Raw genomic sequence first — 21,145 nt, 5'->3', positions numbered from 1 at the left:
GTGCCAGGGTGCACTAAGGGCTGCCCAATGCGCTCCGGACTGCCAGATCCCGAGGGTCCCCTCCGGACCGCGCTTCTCCCCGAAGCCCGTGGTGCCGCGTGCTCCCAGGGCGCGCTCGGAGCTGCGCGTTTCCAGGGATGCCCACGGCACCGCAGGCTGCCGGGCCGCGCTCCCAGGGCTGCCCGCGGCGCAGGGCAGCTGGCCGGACCCCCCTGGGTTTCCCTGCTGGCTCCTGCCAAGCCAGAGGCCGCAAGCCAAGCGTGCCCTGCCAGAGCCCGCGTCCCCGCGCTGCCCGGCGGCCTCACACTGGCCCTGGCCCAAGCCTGGAGTCACTGGCACCCAACAACATCCATCCCTGGGGCAGGAGCCAGGACACCGCCTCAGCTGCGCTCCCGGCTCGCCTCCCTGCGGAGGCATCCGTGGGGATAGGGACAGGGACGCCCAGGCAAAACGGCCATGGGCATCAGCCGCTGCTCGGGTGGCGGAATGAGGGTTGCTTCACATTTTTAATCATAAAAGCAGAGTGCTGGATGCCATTAAAACACTTAAATCCTCCTATTTGCTCCTCCTCAACAGCAGCCTCTCGAACCTCGCGGCGATAACCCTGAACCGAGGCAGGAGAGGCACCGCCACGTGCGGAGGGCCGGGGAGATGCCAACGCGGGCGCTGGGACCCGCGCGAGAGCGAGGCCGGGCGGGAGCTGGAGCTGCAGGAACTTGTTTCCAAATAGGTCCCTGCGGCTTTTCCCTTCGCACAGGAACTGCCTTCAAGCCCGAAGCCTCCTGACGTGGAGCGGGGCGGGCCGCGCGTGACCTCAGCGCGCCGCGGTCCACGTTGTCAGAAATTCCAGCGGCGCCGGGGCCGGGAGCAGGGGGGGAGCAGCGGCCGAGGCCCCTCCTCCGGCTCCGGCTCCGGCCCCGCTCCCGCTCCCGCGCAGCCTGCGAGCGCCATGGCCCCCGGCAGCCTCGTCCTCCTCGCCGGCATCCTGGGCGCCCGGGCGCTGGGCGACCCCGGGCCCCTGGAAGACGTGGTCATAGACAGATACTATATCCCCAAAATCTGCCTGCGGGAGGCGCAGATGGGCGATTTCATCCGCTACCACTACAACGGCACCTTTAAAGATGGCAAAAAGTTTGACTCCAGGTACCGCGGCGGGCGCCGGGCCACACAAGTGCGTGTGCCGGAGTGCAGGCGTGCAAGCGCGCGTGCAAAAGTGCAAACGTGCAAACGTGCAGCCCTGCCGGGCGCGGGGTGGTGGGAGCAGCGGATAACGGGGCCAGCCCTGTCCACGTGTCACCCGGCCCTGTAGCCCCTTCCCCAGTGTTCCCTGTGCTTCCGTGTGTGGTGATTTCCCCACGGTGCTGCAAGGCAGGATGAGGCCCCGGGCCGGGATGCTGCTCACCCGGGAATGGGGATTTGCAGAAATTGCAGCGAGGGAAAGAAAGGAAAAGGAGCCCATCAGAGTGGGACGTGGCACTGCAAAGCTGCTCCTTGTTTGAGCAGTCTCGTCCCATGGGATCTTCCCTGAGCCGTGTGGGGGGTTGCAATGCCCAAAATGGCCCCAGTTGCTCCTTGCAGCGAGTGCTTTAAAAATAAACAATAAAGAAAAGTTTGTGGTTGAAAACCGAGCCCTGGGGCCACTGCTTTGTGCCCTACCACGTGTGGAGCTCCACACAGGGAGCAAACGCAGCGGTGCGGGGCCTCGTGCCGGGCCGCGCTGATGGGCGCCCGCGTCGCCCGCAGCTACGACCGCGGCACGGCGGTGGCCGGCGTGGTGGGCGTGGGGCGGCTCATCACCGGCATGGACCGCGGGCTGCAGGGCATGTGCGTGAACGAGCGGCGCCGCCTCGTCGTGCCGCCCCACCTGGGCTACGGCAGCATCGGCGTGGGTAAGGCCGCGGCGGCGGGGCCGGCAGCGGGGACCGGGCACAGCCCCCGGTGCTGGCAGTGCCGGGGGCGGCAGCTGGAAATGGGGGGTCTGGGGCACCCCGAGGCACTTGGGCAATTGCCTTTCCCTGGGCAAAAGCGGCTCCGCCGCAGCCACGCGCAGGACGTGTCCCCCGGCCGCGCGGGGCAGGTCGGGTCCCCGCGCTGGCTCCCGGCTCCGCAGCGCCCAGCGCGGAATCCCGGCCCCTCCGTGCGCCGCCTAAGGCCGCGCCGCTCTCGCCGCCGGCGCTTTAGCGGGGCTGATCCCCCCGGACGCCACCTTGTACTTCGACGTCGTCCTGCTGGACATCTGGAACAAGAAGGACCAGCTGCAGATCACCACCCTGTCCAAGCCCGAGCGCTGCAACCGCACCGTGGAGAGCTCCGACTTCGTGCGGTACCACTACAACGGCACCCTGCTCGACGGCACCCCCTTCGACTCCAGGTATGGGGCACATGGGCTGCAATGCACCCCTTGGCATGGGGCATAGGGTGCCAGGGCTGCAATGCACCCTTCAGCCCCAGGTATGGGGCAGAGGGGCTGCAATGCACCCTCTGATGGGGTGGTACAGGGTGCCGGGGCTGCAATGCACCCTTCAGCTCCAGGTATGGGGCGGGGGGGCTGCAATGCACCCCTTGACGTTGGGCATAGAGTGCCGGGGCTGCAATGCACCCTTTAGCCCCAGGTATGGGGCAGGGGGGCTGCAATGCACCCTCTGATGGGGTGGTACAGGGTGCTGGGGCTGCAATGCACCCTTCAATGTGGGGTTTTGGGGGCCGGGGTTGGGATGCATCCTCCCGTGGGGCGTACGGGCACCCCCATCCCTCCGTCCCCCCCAGCTACAGCAAGCAGAGCACCTACGACACGTACGTGGGCACGGGCTGGCTCATCAAGGGCATGGACCAGGGGCTGCTGGGCATGTGCGCCGGGGAGAAGCGGAGCATCGTCATCCCCCCGTTCCTGGCCTACGGCGAGAAGGGCTACGGTGAGCGATGCCGCCGGGGGCGGCGCGGGGGGACGCGGAGCCCCTCGAGCCGACCGGCCCCGCGTCCACCCCCGGCAGGCACCGTGATCCCGCCGCAGGCCTCGCTCGTGTTCAGCGTCCTGCTCGTGGACTTCCACAACCCGCGGGACGGCGTCGCGCTGGAGCACCTGGAGGTGCCGGCGGCGTGCGGGCGCCGGGCCGCGACGGGAGACTTCGTCCGCTACCACTACAACGGCACCCTCATGGACGGCACCCTCTTCGACTCCAGGCACGGAACGGGCCGAGGGGGCGGCGGGGACACGGGGCAGGAGCGAGCGCCGAGCGCTCGGGATGCCCATCCCTGCTCGCTGCATCCTTCGGGAAAGGGCAGGGCCGGGATGCGGGGAGGGCGCCAAGTCCCCGGGCTTGTCTCGCCGCAGCTATTCCCGCAATCACACGTACGACACCTACATCGGCAAGGGCTACATCATCCCCGGCATGGACCAGGGCCTGCAAGGCGTCTGCGTGGGCGAGAGGCGCCGCGTCGTGGTGCCCCCGCACCTGGCCTATGGCGAGAGCGGCGCAGGTAGGGCCTGGGCGGTGACAGGGAGCGGGGACAGCAGGGACAGCGGGGACAGCGCCCCGCGCTCCCAGGACGGCCGCGCCGGCTCCCCCAGCGCCTCCGCCCGCTCCCATCCCAGGGGACAAAATCCCCGGCTCGGCCGTGCTCATCTTCGACGTCCACGTCATCGACTTCCACAACCCCGAGGACCCCGTGGAGATCGAGACCGTGCACCGGCCTGAAGGCTGCAACGTCACCAGCCGCCCGCGCGACTTCGTGCGCTACCACTACAACTGCTCGCTGCTGGACGGCACCCGCCTCTTCTCCTCGTGAGCGCTGGGGCCGCATGCGCTGCCAGGGCAGAGCCCGGGCATGCAGCGGCCTTTGGCAAAGGCGTCGGGCACGGGCCATGGGCAGGAGGGTTTGCATGGGGTGAGGTCTTGCACCAGGATAGCAGGGTTTGCATGGGACCGGCGGGGTCCTGCGTTGGGGTAGCAGGGTTTGCATGGGGCCGATAGTGTTTTGCACCTGAGCAGTAGGGTTTGCATGGGGGCAGGAGCAGGGTTTTGCACGGAGCGCGGTTTTGCCGCATCGGCTCCATGCTAGGAGGGTGTTTTCGGGCAGCGCGAACCTCTCCGTGCCTCCCGCAGCCACGACTACGAAGCGCCGCAGGAGGTGACGCTGGGGACCAACAAGGTGATCGAGGGGCTGAACAGGGGCCTCCTGGACATGTGCGTGGGGGAGAGACGGGTGCTCATCGTGCCCCCGCACCTGGGCCACGGCGAGAGCGGAGGTGAGGGCGGCGGGCGCGAGCGGACGGGACGTTCCGGGGCCGTCCCGATGCGCCCGCTGCAGCCCCCGCTCCCTCCGCAGCGCGCGGCGTCCCCGGCAGCGCCGTCCTGCGCTTCGAGGTGGAGCTGCTGTCCCTGGAGGAGGGCGTTCCCGAGGGCTACCTGTTCATCTGGCACGGGGAGCCGCCGGCCAACCTCTACCAGGAGATGGACCTCGACCGGGACGGCGAGATCCCCGCCGAGGAGGTGGGATGGGGGCGGCAGAGCCGGGACACGGCCGGGACAACGTGGCCAACGCGCCCAACGCGGCCCCTTCTCGCCTCTCCCCACAGTTCTCCACCTTCATCAAGACGCAGGTGGCGGAGGGGAAGGGGCGGCTCATGCCCAGCTCCGACCCCGAGAAAGTCATCGCCGACATGTTCAAGAACCAGGACCGGAACCAGGACGGCAAGATCACGGCCGAGGAGCTGAAGCTGAAGTCGGACGAGGACCGCGAGAAGGTCCACGAGGAGCTCTGAACCGCGGGCGCCGCTCGCCGGCAGCCGGCACCGCTCCAGCCCGGCCGCGGGGCCGGCGCTGCCCGCGCGCCGGGGACTGTCCCTTCTCTGTGCCCTTTAGTCACGTTTTCCTCCCCGCCTTCACCACGGGCAGGAGAACCAGCCCCCCCAGCTGAGAATCCCAGTGGGAATGTGGGACCCCCCCTCGTCCCTGGGGTCTCCGTCTCCCGGGAAAGGCAGCGCTGGATTTTCCAAGCCCCCTGGCCGGGGGCAGGCGCTTCCCTTTCCCCTTCCCAAACCGGACCGGACCCAGCGCCACCTCGGCCCGACCTCGAGCCTTTGCCCGCCGTGGGGAGCCCACGTGCCCTCTGCCCACGACTGCACTTGCCCAGGGCTCCCCCGCGTCCGCGCCGGGACGGAGCCACGGCCGGAGCGAAGTGGCAGCGCGCGGCCCCCCGGCCCCTTTTGCTTGGCTCTAGTTTAGGGATTTTTTTGTTTCTACGCATCATTCTTTAAAGGAGAGAGAAAAGGGAAGCTCCGGTGCCGCTGCCGGCTGCTGGGGCAGCCTCTGCTCCCGCTGCAGCCCGGACGGCCGGACGAGGCTGGAGGTGACTCAGGTTCCCAGGGCGAAAGCGAAACCCTCCCAGGCAGCTGCTGGTCCAGAAAGTCTTGGTGCAAAACCCTTTGTAGGCAGCTCAGCTGAGACCCGATGAACCTCATGTCGGGGGGGGAAAGTCCCCATCTCCTCCCGGGTCCGGGTCCCCCCATCTGCACTCCCTGCCCTGCAGGGCAGCACCGGTCAGGGCCGGAGGGAAACCCAATCCGATTCCGACGCCAAAATGCAGCCGTGTCGCTGACCTGGGCTCCCGGGGCTGCCGGTGGGACCAGCAGGTCCCTGTCCCCTCTCCGCTGGTTCCGAAGGCTCCCGTGCGGCCGGGCCGCGCGAGCGGAGACCAAACCCCACGGAAAGAACCGCAGAAAGGGCTCGAGCGAAGCCCTCCAATGACGACATTTTTACTTTGCACCAAATAAAAACAATTCCAAGTGGTTTCCAAGACATCTGCCTTTGTGCCTGGTCACCTCCGCGCGGGCCGGGCCCTCCCCGGGGTGGCAGCGGCCGCAGGGCTGAGCCGGGGCCGGGGGGGACCAGGGCACCCTCCGCTCTCCCCATCCCGCCCCATCCAGCACCGACAGAAACCGCACGCGGAAAGTCCAGGATGGGCACGACCCGCACGCCGGGATGGGGAGGCTGCCTCGGTACCGGGCTGGATCCGGGCAGGCGCCCGGAAACCCGCTCCGGCTTCGGGGAGATGTTAACGCCCCGGGCACGGCGGGACGGGCGCCCCGGCTCACGTCTCCGTGAGGACGTAGCGGAGGATCCCGTTGACCACGTCGAGCGTCTCGTCGCTCTCCAGCACCACGTCGTAGGCGTCCAGGTACTTCCCCCTCCGCTCCTCCACCTGCGGCGCGGCCAGAGGGGCGAGAGGACATGGAGGAAGAGGAGGACCGTGAAGAGCGGAGGCTGGGATCAAGGCCCAGACCCAGGGAATATCTCCAGGAGCAAAAGCAAGAGGCAGGGGACACCCAGCAGAGCCACCAAAGAGACAGTCCTGCCCCTCACAGCCCTCATGGCCCAAAACGACTCCTGATGCTACAGCAAAGAGGGGCCAATAACCACCCCAGAGCGCGGACCCAGTGCCCAGGGCGACACAACGCACTCACCTTGTCATTGAGAAAGCCAATCTTGAGGATGTTCTCCACGCTGGGGACACCGTCTGCCATTGTCAGGTCACCCATGGAGTCCCCGAGCAGGATGATGCTCGTCCGAGCGCTCAGCTGCTGGAAATACTCCGTTCCCCGCAGCACGGAGTTGTTCTTGTTGTAGGTGTGGATGAGAGGTGCCTTGAAACACCTGAGGACTCCCTGTGCAGAGGGGACAGAGAAGTTGATCCCAAAGTCCCCACCCTGTGTCACAGGCTCCGTGTCCCTCCTGCAGCCACTTGAAGGAGAGGGCTATAGGCAGGGATGTTCACAGGCCTCCAGCTCCAACCTTCAAGACCCTCCACTTAAAATGAGCCTGGGAAGGACGTGCTAGTCCGGGGATGCTCCCATGATCCAGAAAGGGGCAGGTCCAGCTCAAGGATCAAATCTACTCAGAAGGTTTAGCTTCTAGAAAGGCAGCTTTTAACCTAGCAGCGTCTCTGGTAAACTTCTGCAGCCCTGAATTCATTGCTAACAAATCCCCTTCTCTGTGCAGACTCTCAGCACATACATGAAGCACTCACATTATCATCGAAGTCCATGTAGTTGGAGACCACATTGACATTTGGGTGGAAAACATTGGCCTGACGGATAATTTCTTCGAGGATGTCCCCCACGCCAGCAGAGAAGATGAACAGGGGCACATTGTATTTATGCAGCTGGTTGAATAATTCATCGAATCCATCCCTAAGACAGAGAAGTGCAAAACACAGTATTATGTTACTGCCTTTCAGTGCAATGCTAGTTTTAAGGCTATCACTGACAAGGCTGATTTTAGCAGCGAGTTTTAGTGCAACATTTCTGTGCCCTGGGTGAAACTTGATGCGGAGTCAAGGGTCTGGATGAAACCCACAGGTTGCAGCAAGGGGAGAGAATCATCTGGAAGAGCGGGGCTGCATGCAGCTTCCCTACCCCGTCCTCCAAACAGTTTGGGGCTTGGAAGAGCTGGTTGGGGAGCTCCAGGGATGCACCGGTCCCCTTGGGGGCTCCTGGCCAAGGACAAGGGGCAGGAGGTGCCGGTGACCGTCACTCGGAGTGCTCGGGCGCTGGTGCAGGCAGAGCTGCGGTACCTCAGCATCACGTCGGATTCCCGGACGATCTGGGGTATGTCGCCCTTCAGGATCTTCTGCTGCGACAGCAGGGCATGGGCCTTGCTCCACCTGCAGGGAGGCACCCAATGAGCGTCTCAGGTCCAACCAAGTAACAGTGAGAAACTTCCTGGTACTGCTGTCACTTCTAGAGGAAGTTCAAGTTCGCCCTTTTGCACTTGAGGGCAAGGAACTCCCAAGACAGGGCCACAGGACCTGTTCAGTCTGATCGTTCTGAGATCAAACGGGGTCTTTCTTGCTCACATCCATGCAAGCTTCAGGTCTCCTGCGTTTCCTGATGGCTGCTGGGCTTTGCCCAAGGATGTGCCACTGGATATGGCAATCTGAGGCACCAGTGTGGAGAGAAACCAGGTCTCTGCTGCATCCCCATTCCTATATCTGCTATCAGTAACTCCAGCCAGGGAACCCCTCCTCTTTCCCGAGAGTTTCTATGTTTTGGGGGCTTGGATTCAGAAGGAATCCAATCCATAATCTTTCTTCCAGCTTGCCCCTCTTGTGTTCACCTTGCAGAGCAAATTCGTCACATGCAGCTACTCACCACTCCACCATGAGGGGTCGTTTCTCCTCCAGGGTCCGGTTGGGATCAATTTCGATGGGATAGTAATAGTGCAGCAGATCCTTCAGCTGCAGCGTTGGACACATAGAAGGAGAATGCAATGAACAGGAAGTCTAAAGAGGCTGTAAACAACAAAAAGTGCCTCCAAATTCCCCTGAATATGGAGGACAGGGCCATAGCGAAGGACACCCACCTGCCTCCTGCCCTCCTCACTAACAACACGGCTGTCATCCAGGATATCTGTGAAAACAACAACAGTTCAATGATGGAGCCCAGACACATGTGGAAACAGGAAGCAGGATTCCTAAGAGGCAGCTGTTTGGGGTCAAGATCTTGGAAGGGCTGGAATGAAAAGCAAGGCTCAGCAGGGCTGGCTCCCACGAGCCTTAGGGAAAAGCATTAGGAAAAGCAGCAGTATCTAGGGGCCTTGGAGGGAGCTGGAGCGAAAGCTCAGGAGATCATTTCCGCAGGGCCTGGACTGCCTGGAAGCACAGTCGGAAACGCTAGAGCTGAGCCCAGTGAGCAAACGAGATGGGGAAGGGGCCAGACTCGGGAAGAGGGGGAAGGCAGCAGGTAAGGCTGCTGCCGAGGGGGAAAACACCCAGAGAACAGGCGGAATTGGGACAGGGGGAAGACACGAGGCTCCCACTCACTGTGCGAAGTGGGGCAGCGCCTGCCGTTGCAGCCGAACCTGCTCAGCGTCATGTCGAAGTCGGAAATGACCTGAAAGACAAGAGAGGACGAGACCCGCAAGTGACGGCGGAGGCTGCAGCCTGGGGAAGCGGCTCCGGCCTCGCTGTGTCCCAGGGCAGCCCAGGGCCGCTCGGGCCACGCTGCTGCCAGCTGTGGAGCAGATGTGCTCGTCTGCGACAGCCAACACCCTCCCGTCCCCGGCGCTCTTATCAGCACCCAAGGGTGCAATCCTGCCATGGGTGGAGGGGGCATGTCTGCGGACTGGATAATATTTACAGTGTGCGAAACAGGGAAGGAAAAAGCCCATGGAGGGAGAGCCGCCAGCCTGGGCAAACAGCTCTCCCGTCTCGTCCTGTGCTTTCTACATCCCCTCTGCAGAAAGGGGACAAGGAGGGTGCTCAGCCAGGCTGGGGACGGGCAGGACCGCGCGCTCTCCGCAGCCCCACGAAAGCGGCCCCGGGCCGGTACCTGCAGCTTGTGCGTCCCCTGCTCCTTCATGGCCTGGATGATCCCCGCCACCCGCGCCGGGTGCTTGATGCGGACCGTGCCTTTCTCCAGCTCGGGCACCTGCGGAAGAAGCCCCCCCACGCTGGTGACATCCCGGGTGTCCCACGCAGTGCCGGGGGACGAACACGCGCGTCCCCGGCCGCGCTCTTCATCCCCGGCCGCGCTCTTCATCCCCGGCCGCTCCTCGTCCCCGTCCCGCTCGTGACCGCGCCCTGCGCCGGGGCCGCGTCCCGGAGATGTCGCCCCTTATCCCGGGGGACACGAGCGCGTCCCCACGGCCGCCCCGGACCCCGCTCCGCTCTCACCATCTCGCCCCACCGCGCTGCGCTCCGACCCGCTCCGCTCCGCCCCGGCCGCGGCCGCGCAGCCGCGAGGAGGAGCCGCGCAGGGGGCGGGCCGAGCCGAGCCGGGCCGGGCCGGGCCGGGACCGAGGCCGGGGCTGGAGCCCGGGGCCACAGTTGCGTTTTCCCCGCGGCCGCGCAGGAGGCGGAAGACGAAAGTGAAACGCGATAAAGATTAAAAAAAAAAAAAACGAAACAAACAAACTTGCTGCCGTCGCGCTTTGCGCAGCATTACCACAAACCTCGCCAAAATAAATAAATAATAAAGCCACAAGCAGCAAAGCCCTGTTTTCCGAGTGGCCTCATCGCACTGCACCGCGGACCCTTGCACCCGCGGCCACGCGCAGGAAGAGCAGCTCGCCCCATTGGGGACAAGGTGCCATCCGGGCGCCAGGACTGAGCCCCATCCCTGTGTGCCCAGTGCCGGCTCCCACAGCTCCCTCTGCTCATCCGGATGCGCAGCAGATGCAGCCCGGCAGATAAGGCAGTGGCAAAACATTTGCGGCTTCGTTGCTGGCATCGCACGAGCCTGTGTTGCAGCCTGGGATGGGGACACTGCAGGAGCCTTGGGCACCTGGGGCTGGGGAGCTCAATCCGAATAAAAACGCGCAGGAGAATCGCAAAGGTTTCCTGTGCTCAGAGCAGGGATCAGCAGGAGAGCAGAACCGCTCTGGGAAGGGCTGGAGGAGCTCCCGGTGCCGTGCACGTTCCAGAGCCTCCCGTTTCAGTGATCTCATCATTGGGCTGTTCCAGAGTCACCAGGCAAAACGCAGCTCCAGAGAAGATGCCGGGGGCCAAGCAGAAAGCCCCGTATCACCTCAGAGAGAAGCTTCTGCTGCTGTCTCGGGCTTAGGCATGGATGACACCTCGGCGTCCGCGGGGTATTCCCCGCCCCACATGGAGAGGAAGATGAGTGCGATGGCTTGCACGGTCTTCAATGAACTCCGCCTGGAAGGAAAACTCTGTGACGTGATCATCAAAGTCAATGGTTTCGAATTCAATGCTCATAAGAACATCCTATGTAGCTGCAGCCCCTACTTTAGGTCAGTGCTTGGAATGAGCCTAGAGAGGGGACAGGGCCTGCGGCTCCAAGCCCTTCCTGCAGGCCTTGTCCCTGTGCCAGCAGTGTCCACAGCCCTCGTATCTGCCCTGGTACCAGAACTGAGCTGCAAAGTGTTTCCCCATGCACAGCAGGGCCCCACGCGCTGCTGCTCGTGCCCAGGGCTGGTTCGGGGCGGGCAACACGCAAAAGGGGCAGCTCGGATGGAGTCCGGACTCACTATCCCTTCATTTTTCCAGGGCTTTGTTTACCAGTGGCTGGAATAACACGGAGAAGAGAGTGTACAACATCCCTGGCATTTCACCCGACATGATGCGGCTGATCATCGAGTACGCCTACACCAGGGCAGTGCCGGTCACTGCTGACAATGTCGAGAGCTTGCTGGCCGCCGCGGACCAGTTCAACATCATGGGCATCATCCGAGGGTGCTGCGAGTTCCTCAAATCTCAGCTGTGCTTGGAAAACTGCATTGGCATCTGCAGATTCACGGACTACTACCACTGCCCCGAGCTGCGGCAAACAGCCTACATGTTCATCCTGCATAACTTCGAGGAGATGACCAAGGTGTCCACCGAGTTCCTCGAGCTCTCGGTCAATGAGCTCAAAGACATCATTGAGAAAGACGAACTGAACGTGCGGCAGGAGGACGCCGTGTTCGAGGCCATCGTGAAATGGATTTCGCACGATCCCCAGAACAGGAAGCAGCACATTTCGGTCCTGCTGCGCAAGGTCAGTGTCACAGCGTCACCTCTTTGTGCCTGGTGGCACTGGAGAGCAGGGCCCCGCGCAGCGGGGACAAGAGCCGCTTTGTTTGTGTGAAAATGGAGGAAAGGACAGTCCACAGCGCCCACATCATGGAGAAGGGAGGGCTCCAGCTCTTGAGCTCTTGCTGGGCTGGGGTTTACGCTCCGAGCGTATTCGCTGTGTTTAGAGCTTAGGAGGGAAGAACCAAAGGGCTCCCAGCAGGAGCATCTCCGTGCACACGAGTTGAGCAGCATCTAGGGACGAGCTGCCCTGTGCAAATCGCAGCCGGCGCCAGAGCAGGTTCCATCTGCACACGGGAAGGCACCGAAGGAGTCGTAGGTTCCATCAGTGACTCAGATGATCCAACCTCGTACCTGCAGTGCCTAAAAGCGACACGTTTAATCCTCCTTTAGACCTCTCTTAAATCAAACCCGTCCAGGGTTGGACACATCCACAGGGATCCCCAGACATAGAGCATTAACAGTCTAACCCCTGCTTTCCTTTTCCAGGTTCGCCTGGCGCTGATGCACGCGGAATACTTCATGAACAACGTGAAAATGCACGACTACGTGAAGGACAGCGAGGAGTGCAAACCCGTCATCATCAACGCGCTGAAGGCGATGTACGACCTCAACATGAACGGCCCGTCCAACTCGGACTTTACGAACCCGCTCACGCGGCCTCGCCTGCCCTACGCCATCCTCTTCGCTATCGGCGGCTGGAGCGGGGGCAGCCCGACCAACGCCATCGAGACGTACGACGCGCGCGCGGACAAGTGGGTGAACGTCACGTGCCAGCAGGAGAGCCCTCGCGCCTACCACGGCGCCGCTTACTTGAAAGGCTACGTCTACATCATCGGCGGCTTCGACAGCGTGGACTATTTCAACAGCGTCAAGCGGTTTGACCCGCTGAGGAAAACCTGGCACCAGGTCGCGCCCATGCACTCGCGGCGCTGCTACGTGAGCGTCACCGTGCTCCACAACTTCATCTACGCCATGGGGGGGTTCGACGGGTACGTGCGCCTCAACACGGCCGAGCGCTACGAGCCCGAGACCAACCAGTGGACGCTCATCGCGCCCATGCACGAGCAGAGGAGCGACGCGAGCGCGACCACGCTCTACGAGAAGGTAAAGGCACCCGGGGCGCTGCAGGCTCTGGCGGTTGGAGCGTTTCCTCCTTGTGAGCGGGATGAGGAACCAAACCCAAGCCTGGTTTGCAGCATTTTGGGGCGAGCAAGCGGCTTGACGTTCCTTGTGGCCCGCGTTGCGGTTGGGATGTTCACAGAGCTCCGGCTGGGCCGCGTGCTCCCACCCAACTGGACTAGACTGTGGAGCTGGGAATGGAACAAACGCTCCCCTTAATGTGGCAAATCGTTTAAAATAAAGGGGGAAACGTTAATGTAAACCTCACTCATGAGATCCTGGTGCAGGTACCGGGTTCTCCGAGGTGCCACCAGAGACTGGCGACGAGCGGGGCAGGCGGGAGCATGAAGGCTCCTCCAGAGCCGCTCACTTGCTGCGGGATCCTCCTCCCGGCCCCAGGTCACGCATCGTTTCTAGAAGCTTCTGACACTTCAGGATGTGGCAGGCCCAAGCCCTGCTGCCCTGGATAACTCACTGCCCTTGTACTGCTACAAACCCCGATTTGGCACGTCTGCTCCCCAAAGAGAGGGACGTTCTGGGCCAGGCCGCGCTCTCCTAGGTGCGATCACTGGCTGGTGACATAAACACACCCACATCTTGTCTCTAAACAGGTTTATATATGCGGTGGGGTCATAAACGCACCCACGTCTGGTCTCTAAACAGGTTTATATATGTGGTGGGGTCATAAACGCACCCACGTCTCGTCTCTACACAGGTTTATATATGCGGTGGGTTCAACGGGAACGAATGCCTGTTCACGGCCGAAGTGTACGACGCCAAAACAAACCAATGGACCCTCATAGCACCCATGAGGAGCAGGAGGAGCGGAATTGGCGTCATTGCCTACGGAGAACACGTGTATGCGGTAAGGGCGACCGTTAAATGCGGGAAACGTTTCTGGCAGCTCCACAACAAGGGAGCAGGGTGGAGAGGGGGCAGCACGTTGAGGCTTTGAGACCCCGTTGCTGCTCCTGGCAATAAACTGTGAAACAAGGTAAAGCCTTAAATGTGGGAAAGAGGAGTCAGCCTCTTGGAAGGGCCCTTGCAGCTCCGCTCCTTTGATGTTCGCAGGTAGGAGGCTTCGATGGAGCCAATCGACTTCGGAGCGCCGAAGCCTACAACCCCGTGGCCAACACTTGGCGCACGATCCCCACCATGTTCAACCCGCGCAGCAACTTCGGCATTGAAGTGGTGGACGACCTCCTGTTCGTGGTCGGGGGCTTCAACGGCTTCACCACCACCTTCAACGTGGAGTGCTACGACGAGAAGACGGACGAGTGGTACGACGCGCACGACATGAGCATCTACCGCAGCGCGCTGAGCTGCTGCGTGGTGCCCGGGCTCGCCAACGTGGGCGACTACGCGGCCCGGCGGGACAACTACGTGGAGCCGGCCCAGCGCGACGAGGTCAAGTTCACCTCTTCAACAAGTACCCTACCTGTCTGACAGCTCTACTTAGCTAATAAAGTCTTCTAAGCAGGACGCGAATGTATTCACTTATTCTAAAATAAAAACAACTGATACAAGCCTAAAGGAATGGTTGGTATTTAAAGCTTTCGTTCTCTGGAGCCACCAAATTTGGGATTTACAGGTACCGCTTCCAGCCTGAGTAGCACCTTAAATAAAAGGCACGAGGTACAACACCATGCTAGAGAAATAAAAGGTTTATTTTCAGTAAGTCACTTATAACAATAAACTTTAGTCGAGTGTTTTTAATGTAAAGAACATTACAGTAACATTGGTTTCAAACAGCCCACGCACGGGTATTACTTTACCTTACTGAAGTAAGTGGAGGAGTGCGGCTCGCCCGAGCGCTGCGCTGGATCTACGTTAATACTGACAGGGAGGAGAGCGGCCGCGACGCAGCCACGAGGAGCATCTCACTAGTAACCGTCTTCACACAGCTAGTTAATTCTATATTTTACATTCAGATTAATAACAGGATTCGATCCTCAGGAGTACCTGTATGAGCAGACTTCCACTTAGGACATGAAAGATGAGATATTCTAATACAAGGACATAGCTGAAAACAAATTTAAGCCTTAAAACACCCATTTTCAGCTTGTTTTGTAAGCCCACTGAAAGCCACAACATCCTATTACGATGTCAAATTAAAAATAACCTTTGAAAATTTGTTATTTGTTGTGACTTGGTTTGACAATAGTGATCGAGCTGTTCTATGACACAACGTCGAGGCGACAGTTCTGACCTTAACATTTATGGTAACGGAGAAGAAATGATACAGCACAGCAGAATACTTGGAATAATATTCAGAATGCATGCTTAGAAAGTTGGCATATTTTCTGTATTTCCAGAGCAGTGTCTTACTATGTGCAAGAAGAGATCTTGTTAAAAAATACATACAAAAACAGTAAACTAACGGAGTATTGAGGTTGATATAAAATATTATGTACATATATGGCACCTAGAAATGATTACATTACCAGCCTCGTGCAGGATGTGTCCTACGTCACTCCGCTTCTGAACAGAAAGACGGGATAGGAAACATGCATTTCATGACACTGGTTTTGTAGTTACATGTATGATTGTCGTAAGGAGGAGCAACCTCCAGCTCCTTGTACATGAGGAAGGGCCAAGGCTGCCTTGGACTTGCTGACTACACACAAGGATCTTGGTGACATTGAACTAGGCGCTAAAGACAGGGAAAGAACTCACAGGCTTTTGCTTCTGGGTGCATTTTATAAATACTCAGCAAGTTAGAGCAGGCAGGGGCCACGGGGAGCTTGTTACGTGATTCACAGGCGAGAGGGCTAACTCCCACTGTCAGTAATTCGTCTTTTCTGAACATCTCGTGATTCAATGGATAGTCAGGACTCAGAACTGTGCACAATGCAATTGGTCCACTTAAAGTCAGGGCAAAACACCCACCTACTTAAAGATTCCAGGGAATTGGCACGGCAAAAGGTAGAGCAAACTGATTATGTTCACAGTGCCCATGCAGAGAGGAGGTACAGGGAGAGATACAGTGCAGGATGCTCAGAACCACGACGGGCATTCGCCCAGCTGTGAAGTTCCTTTCACATCAGTTCTGGCATCAGTGGAATGTATTTAGTAATCTACACAGCTTGTATGATAGCCACAGGTTCTCACAGTAAGTGCAAATACCAACTTTGCTTAGAAAAAAAGACTGCAAAAGGCTTCTCACATCTCTAATATCATGGCACACTGCCCTGCTTGAAACGAATGAGCTCATATTCCAATTGAAATAATAATCTTGATGTTTCCCCCTGCAAAGTGTTCACTGTTTATTAGCACGCTGCCCACCCAGGGCTTTGATGGTCTCACGTACCAGCATCCTTCAACTGTTGGTTAAAAACTCAGAGGAAAGTCAGGGGGATGAAATACGTGACCTCTCCTCAGTTGTGGAGGAGAGTTGTGGACCTCTCCTCCTGTGTGGAGCCTGGTAAAGTATCTTAAATTCAGCTCTGGAAGTTTAGGTCAAATCAGTGGATTCTGGAATGAAGCCGTGAGGCTTTTTTATACATTTCATTCACCAACTGTGTGGTTGGGGCAAGCAGTTCCTAAACTGCTCCAGCCAAAGGTGCAGGAACTCCTCCATGTGCCAAGTTTAACCAATGACCACTGCACCCGTGGGCTCACGCAGGCCATTTAGCAAGAGCCACCTCTGAACACCAGCCTGAAACCCCAACAAGTTTCCCCATTTCCTCTCTTGCGTTAGGCCAGCCTCACAAAATTGAATCTGCCCTCGCACAGCAATCCAACAGGCAAATAAAACCAAACAAGGTTACTAGAGATGAGTAAACTGACACTAAACTGTTAGATTTTCAAGATAAAAAACAACAAGGCTAGATTATTCTATTACAAGGCAAGTTATTGATATCAGTGTCAAGTGAACTGCAAAGTGGAGCATTCCAGGACATACACGTTAGAGAAACCTGTACAAATTCTGTGGTTGAAAGACTTACCCAGTGTTTCAGATATGATCTAGGTTGCCTGCTGAATTGGAAAATAAGAAGTATCAGTTCACAAAGCTAAACAATAATAATAACAAAAGTTTAGAAGATGTTCTGCAAAGCAGCTGCCCACATCAAAGGCCCCAGCAAATTATCACATGAATCAGACAGCAAACAGCTTTTCCAATGTTCATTCACACAAGTTTTGAAACACCCTGGTTATTCCTCCCTTTCCCTTCCCTAAGATCCTGAGTTAGGCTGCAAGCGAAAACCTGGAACATTCGAATAGAGGGAAGGATGGGGAAGAACAGGAGGTAGGAGGGAAGCGCTGAATCCACAGGCAGCCAAAGGCTCCCGGAGCTCCTCGGAGCGGGGAGGAGCGCTCAGCAGTGACAGTGACACTCCGAAGGGGACACTCGCTCCTTGCGAGCAGCACAGCAAGCAAAGCAGAGCCCAACGGGGTTCCCGTGTAGAGAAAACCACCTCAAAGCCCCCCAAAATACTTAAATAGCTCCATGTCACCACGAGATAAACCCTACATGCTAAGCGGGCAACGCAGATAGAGACGGAGGACTCGGATGCCTCTAAAGTCATCCCCAAGAGGCAGCTGCCCCCTTCGAGAGAAACGCGACGCGCTGACGCACGGAGCGGCACACGGCTGCCCCGAGCTTCCAGGGAAAACACACCGGAGGCAGAAAGTGCTGATTGTCAGGGACAGGCTGGGAACAGCTCCACGGGGCTCCTTTAGTCACGTCCTCACTGGAATTAAAGGCCTGCAACATTTGAGAAAGGATCTACAAGCTGCTTGGCTTTAACATATTACTGGGAATAATCCCGCTCTCGTTATTCCACTCTGACCCCAGAAGCAAGCGCTCTGCTTTGGCAGGTGGCTACTTGCCTGGTTTTACTCTTTTCACCATGATTTTTGACCACGTTTCTAATGAAGCTGTCAAAGACATCTCCAGATACACCTGGAAAAATCTACTGCCTCAAGCTCTCAATTTTAGCAAGTGTCTGATGTTCTATCCACCATCTGTTTACAGGCAAACTCTGCAGACTTGCTATGCTACATATTAAATATATATACACTTGATATATATATTTAATATAGAGAAACATTCTGAACTAATTTTATAAGGAAAGATTGTGCTTTTGTTTTCATAACAGATATTTAACCACTGCACATGCTTCCAACTTGGGAAAGCCGAGTGCACTGACACCTGGGAGACACGTGAAGTTTACCACTGAGGAGGGAATCAAAGGAATGTCAGTATCGAAGTGCAAATAAAACAGGTGCTTTCAGCACGCACGCAAATGTAACCACTAAATTATTTAGAGATTTTTGATTTTCAAAACTGAACTGTTAGACAAACTCTACATAAATCTTTGAAAACAAAGATCTGAAGAGAGAATTAACAGATTTCATGTTCCTGGAGATATTTCACAGCCCATTAATAGGAAACCAGCTTTTCTCTGGGCACAACAGGCAATATATTGGATTCAGAGGGTTTCTTACTTGCTGCCCATCCTCAACTTCTGAGCTTCTTAATTTTCAAAATTTAATAAAGAGATGCTATTTTCATGCATCAAACCCACTCAAATGCTAGTATCTTACAGAAACATATCAAGCCTCCAAAACGGCTTAGTACATGTGTTAAATCAGACCGACCAGGAGTGATCCTGCAGAAACTAGCACTCGATCTGCGAGCGCGGCATTCTTCGTAAGCTTAGAAAGTGTCTGTGGATTTCCTGCATCTGCCTTTCCTGCATCTGCCTTATCCTGTCTTTCTGCCACATGAGGTTCTGCGGCATGGGGTACCTCTGGGTTCCCTGCAGGCACCTGAAGGGGATGCGCACGTGGCAGGCCGTGGCCCTGCAGCGCGGCTGCGGCATCGGGGGCAGCAGCATCCAGCGCTTCCTCTCGGCGCAGTACCGATACGCCTCCTTCCTGTACTGCTTGTCGATGTCGTCGCTGTTCTTCCACCCCCCGATGATGAAAACGTCGTCCTTGTAGTAACAGATGGCTGCCCCTTCGATGCTCAGGACCTCGGGGGGTAAACTTTCCAGGATTTCGTCCGAGGCCCTGCCCGAAATCTTCAGCTTCGCTTCCTCGTTATCGATCGGGTAGCTCTTGGGGCAGCAGGACGCGGTATGGTAGAAGTTTGTGTTAGCAACAGACATCTGGAAGGAGCAGTAGTTATCGATGAGGGGCAGAGACTCCACGTCTTGCCACTGCCGCGTTTCTGCGTCGTATCTGATGATAACGGCCTTCAACCCATCTTCGCTGTCGCTGTCGACGGGGGTACGGGCAGCAACGTAAACGAACCGATCTTCTACAGAAACGGCCTTGACATCGCGCAGAATCTTCGGTGCCGACTCCAGGTTAAGCCATTTGTCTTCCTCAGGATTATAAATGGCTACATCTTTAAAGCCTGGACTGAAATTGCCATGTCCACCGATACTGTACAAGTTTCCTTTCACTTCAGTAAGGCCAAAAGAGTGTTTTCTGGTTATCAAATTCGAGACTTGCTCCCAAATATTTCTGTTTGGATTGTACCTCTCAACGGTCTTGGCAAACCCGGGTTCCATGGAGCCCGCCACGTAAACGTAAGACTCTGTAACGGCGACCGCGTGCCCGTCGAGGTGATTGTGGATGTGCGGCAGGTTCACCCACCTGTCCTCGTCCAGGAAATACCCCACGCACTCGCTCAGGTAATCGCCTCCCTCCGACACGCCGCCGATCACCATGATCACGTCCATGTTCTGCCCGAAGCGAGGCAGCGATGCTAGAGGACAAGTGGAATGCTGCAGATTCCCGGACTGCAGGTTCTCCGAGCGCAGCGCGTGGCTTTCCACGGCTTCGGACACGAGCTTGACGCAGGCTTCGTTGCTGGAGACCAACCTCTCGGCTTTGACGTGGCGAGTGAGGTACGTGGGCTTCATCTGCGACAGCCTAAGCAGCTTGAAGAGCTCCTCAAAGTACCTCTCCCTTTCGTTGGGATTCTTCTGCACCCACTTCAGGACGGTCTCAAAGAGGATTTCTTCCGAGTCCACGGTGATCTCCGAGTCCGAGAGCCAGTCCCTGAGCAGGTGGAAGGGCAGCGTGTAGAACTCCTCGTCCTGGATCACCCTGTGGAAGTTCCTGCGGATCATGTCCTGCGCTTTGAGGGCCAGCTGGTTGAGGGAGTACATGTGGGCCAGGCTGTGCACCGCCACGCAGTTGGAGAGGTTGAGCTTCTTCTTGAGGAACTCCCCGCAGAACTCCTTGAGCCGCGTGAGCAGGAACCTGCGGAGAAAGGCATGGGCGTGAGGCACGGCGGGGCCGGCGGGCGGCCTGCCCGGCCCGCGCTCACCTGTCCGCCATCTCCAGCACCTCGTGGACGTTGCCGGGGCTCACGCGGATGGTGCCCGTGTACATGAAGCCCACGACGGCCTCCACCGTGTCGGGGTCGGGGCCGCCCTCCGAGCTCCACTTCTGCAGCTCCACGCGGCCCGAGCGCGACTCGGCGAAGCCGCCCGAGAGCAGCGGCGTGAAGTACTCGGTGGCGGCGGCCAGCACGGAGCGGTGCGCCCGGTACTCGCGGGCCGCGCCGGGCCGCCCGCCGCCGAAGGCCAACGTGATGTCGCAGTAGAGGCCGTGGCGCCGCTGCTCGTTCTGGCGCCACGCCAGGTCGGAGCAGTGCGCGGGGCAGCCGAACTCCTCGGCCTCGGCCTCGCCGCCCCCCGCGCCGCCGCCCTCCGCCTCCCCCGGCGGCGGCGGCCCCGGTCCCGGCTGCGGCTGCGGCGAGGCCGCCGCCATCTTGTCCGACATGGCGGGAGCAGCGGCGGGCACGCGCCTGCGCGGGGAGGCGGCGTGACGTCAGAGCGGCGCGGCTCCCCCTCGCGGCCAGGCCGCAACATGGCGGCGCGCTGAGGCGGCACCGGGGCGACCGCGGGGGCCCCGCGCTGCCCCCGGGCCCGGAGAGCGCTCGGGAGGCGGCAGGAGCGGCCCCGGCCCGCCCCGACCGTCACTTTCGTTTAAGCTAGGTTGGCCCTAGTGGGGAACGGTTACAGGCCAGGGCAGCTCCCGTGCTTCCCCGAGTAGAGGCAGCGCTGTTAGAGTGTGTTCCTGCTCTCCTACAAACCCAAACTTGTCCTTGTTTTGTCTTCATTAAGGCAGGGCACAAGTTACTGCTGAAGATCCCTATCCAAACTAGCCCCAGTTTTTAAGCTACAACGCCTTTACAATCACTCTTTAGCATTTTCCCCCCTTCACCACACACTTAGCCCTCAAAGAGAAGTTATTAGTGTATCCTTTATTTGACCTGGGTTACAATACACAGACAAGGAGAAGGCTGAAGTTATTACCAAGATTATTTTTGCATCTGCAGATAACATGAGGGACTGACATTCCACAGAGCAGCACATTGGAATAGATATAGTTCCACAGTTTTAACAGTAGTATATATGTTACAACTTTACACTTTAAATTACTACATGGGAGTTGAGTAATATTGGTTATCAATCAGCAGTGGTCCCACGATTCAGGGTACAATTAGACTATGAAGATGAACAGA

The 21,145-nt window shown here is 58.5% G+C and overlaps 5 protein-coding genes across 6 annotated transcripts in view; 3 read left to right on the top strand and 2 right to left on the bottom strand.

Annotated features, from left to right (window-relative positions):
- Positions 1 to 21,145, top strand: part of LOC104572241 (NF-kappa-B inhibitor-interacting Ras-like protein 2) — a 208,426-nt gene that overhangs the window by 124,028 nt on the left and 63,253 nt on the right. The window lies entirely within an intron of this gene.
- Positions 922 to 4,770, top strand: FKBP10 (FKBP prolyl isomerase 10). Its single transcript, XM_088529697.1, has 10 exons — positions 922 to 1,143; positions 1,744 to 1,889; positions 2,182 to 2,371; positions 2,767 to 2,912; positions 2,991 to 3,180; positions 3,332 to 3,477; positions 3,593 to 3,782; positions 4,104 to 4,246; positions 4,327 to 4,490; positions 4,577 to 4,770. The coding sequence occupies exons 1-10, from the start codon at positions 950 to 952 to the stop codon at positions 4,760 to 4,762; spliced, it is 1,695 nt and encodes a 564-aa protein (XP_088385823.1). The 5' UTR covers positions 922 to 949; the 3' UTR covers positions 4,763 to 4,770.
- Positions 6,075 to 9,454, bottom strand: NT5C3B (5'-nucleotidase, cytosolic IIIB). The gene is made up of 8 exons (XM_010211014.2): positions 9,329 to 9,454; positions 8,821 to 8,890; positions 8,361 to 8,407; positions 8,150 to 8,235; positions 7,573 to 7,662; positions 7,027 to 7,189; positions 6,464 to 6,664; positions 6,075 to 6,201 (listed from the first exon to the last, which is right to left on the bottom strand). Exons 1-8 carry the CDS (start codon positions 9,356 to 9,358, stop codon positions 6,091 to 6,093), a joined length of 798 nt encoding a protein of 265 aa, XP_010209316.2. The 5' UTR covers positions 9,359 to 9,454; the 3' UTR covers positions 6,075 to 6,090.
- KLHL10 (kelch like family member 10) lies at positions 10,539 to 14,129 on the top strand. Of its 2 annotated transcripts, XM_010211011.2 has the most exons (5): positions 10,539 to 10,751; positions 11,008 to 11,497; positions 12,022 to 12,639; positions 13,370 to 13,519; positions 13,726 to 14,129. In XM_010211011.2, exons 1-5 carry the CDS (start codon positions 10,564 to 10,566, stop codon positions 14,098 to 14,100), a joined length of 1,821 nt encoding a protein of 606 aa, XP_010209313.1. In that variant the 5' UTR covers positions 10,539 to 10,563; the 3' UTR covers positions 14,101 to 14,129. The 2 variants fall into 2 exon arrangements, with proteins under 2 accessions (XP_010209313.1, XP_088385840.1); XM_088529714.1 differs by lacking the exon at positions 10,539 to 10,751 and having other exon boundaries at positions 11,018 to 11,497.
- Positions 17,706 to 20,400, bottom strand: KLHL11 (kelch like family member 11). The gene is made up of 2 exons (XM_010211010.2): positions 19,943 to 20,400; positions 17,706 to 19,875 (listed from the first exon to the last, which is right to left on the bottom strand). The coding sequence occupies exons 1-2, from the start codon at positions 20,398 to 20,400 to the stop codon at positions 18,279 to 18,281; spliced, it is 2,055 nt and encodes a 684-aa protein (XP_010209312.2). The 3' UTR covers positions 17,706 to 18,278.

Source organism: Tinamus guttatus, unplaced genomic scaffold (genome assembly GCF_059628265.1).
Source record: "Tinamus guttatus ecotype Peru unplaced genomic scaffold, ASM5962826v1 Tinamus_guttatus_pri_ptg000339l, whole genome shotgun sequence".
NCBI classification, from domain to species: Eukaryota; Metazoa; Chordata; class Aves; order Tinamiformes; family Tinamidae; genus Tinamus; species Tinamus guttatus.
This window is presented reverse-complemented; position numbering and strand designations above follow the sequence as displayed.

Excerpts from the sequence above, each read along its gene's own strand:
- FKBP10 (XM_088529697.1), top strand. The coding sequence starts at position 950 with ATGGCCCCCGGCAGCCTCGTCCTCCTCGCCGGCATCCTGGGCGCCCGG. Across the intron at positions 3,181-3,331 it reads GGCACCCTCTTCGACTCCAG|CTATTCCCGCAATCACACGT; the intron begins GCACGGAACGGG and ends GTCTCGCCGCAG. Across the intron at positions 3,783-4,103 it reads GGCACCCGCCTCTTCTCCTC|CCACGACTACGAAGCGCCGC; the intron begins GTGAGCGCTGGG and ends TGCCTCCCGCAG.
- NT5C3B (XM_010211014.2), bottom strand. The coding sequence starts at position 9,358 with ATGAAGGAGCAGGGGACGCACAAGCTGCAG. Across the intron at positions 8,408-8,820 it reads GCGCTGCCCCACTTCGCACA|ATATCCTGGATGACAGCCGT; the intron begins GTGAGTGGGAGC and ends TTGTTTTCACAG. Across the intron at positions 6,665-7,026 it reads ACATGGACTTCGATGATAAT|GGAGTCCTCAGGTGTTTCAA; the intron begins GTGAGTGCTTCA and ends CCCTCTGCACAG.
- KLHL10 (XM_010211011.2), top strand. The coding sequence starts at position 10,564 with ATGGATGACACCTCGGCGTCCGCGGGGTATTCCCCGCCCCACATGGAG. Across the intron at positions 10,752-11,007 it reads AGCTGCAGCCCCTACTTTAG|GGCTTTGTTTACCAGTGGCT; the intron begins GTCAGTGCTTGG and ends TCATTTTTCCAG. Across the intron at positions 11,498-12,021 it reads TTTCGGTCCTGCTGCGCAAG|GTTCGCCTGGCGCTGATGCA; the intron begins GTCAGTGTCACA and ends TTCCTTTTCCAG.
- KLHL11 (XM_010211010.2), bottom strand. The coding sequence starts at position 20,400 with ATGTCGGACAAGATGGCGGCGGCCTCGCCGCAGCCGCAGCCGGGACCG. Across the intron at positions 19,876-19,942 it reads GTGCTGGAGATGGCGGACAG|GTTCCTGCTCACGCGGCTCA; the intron begins GTGAGCGCGGGC and ends CTTTCTCCGCAG.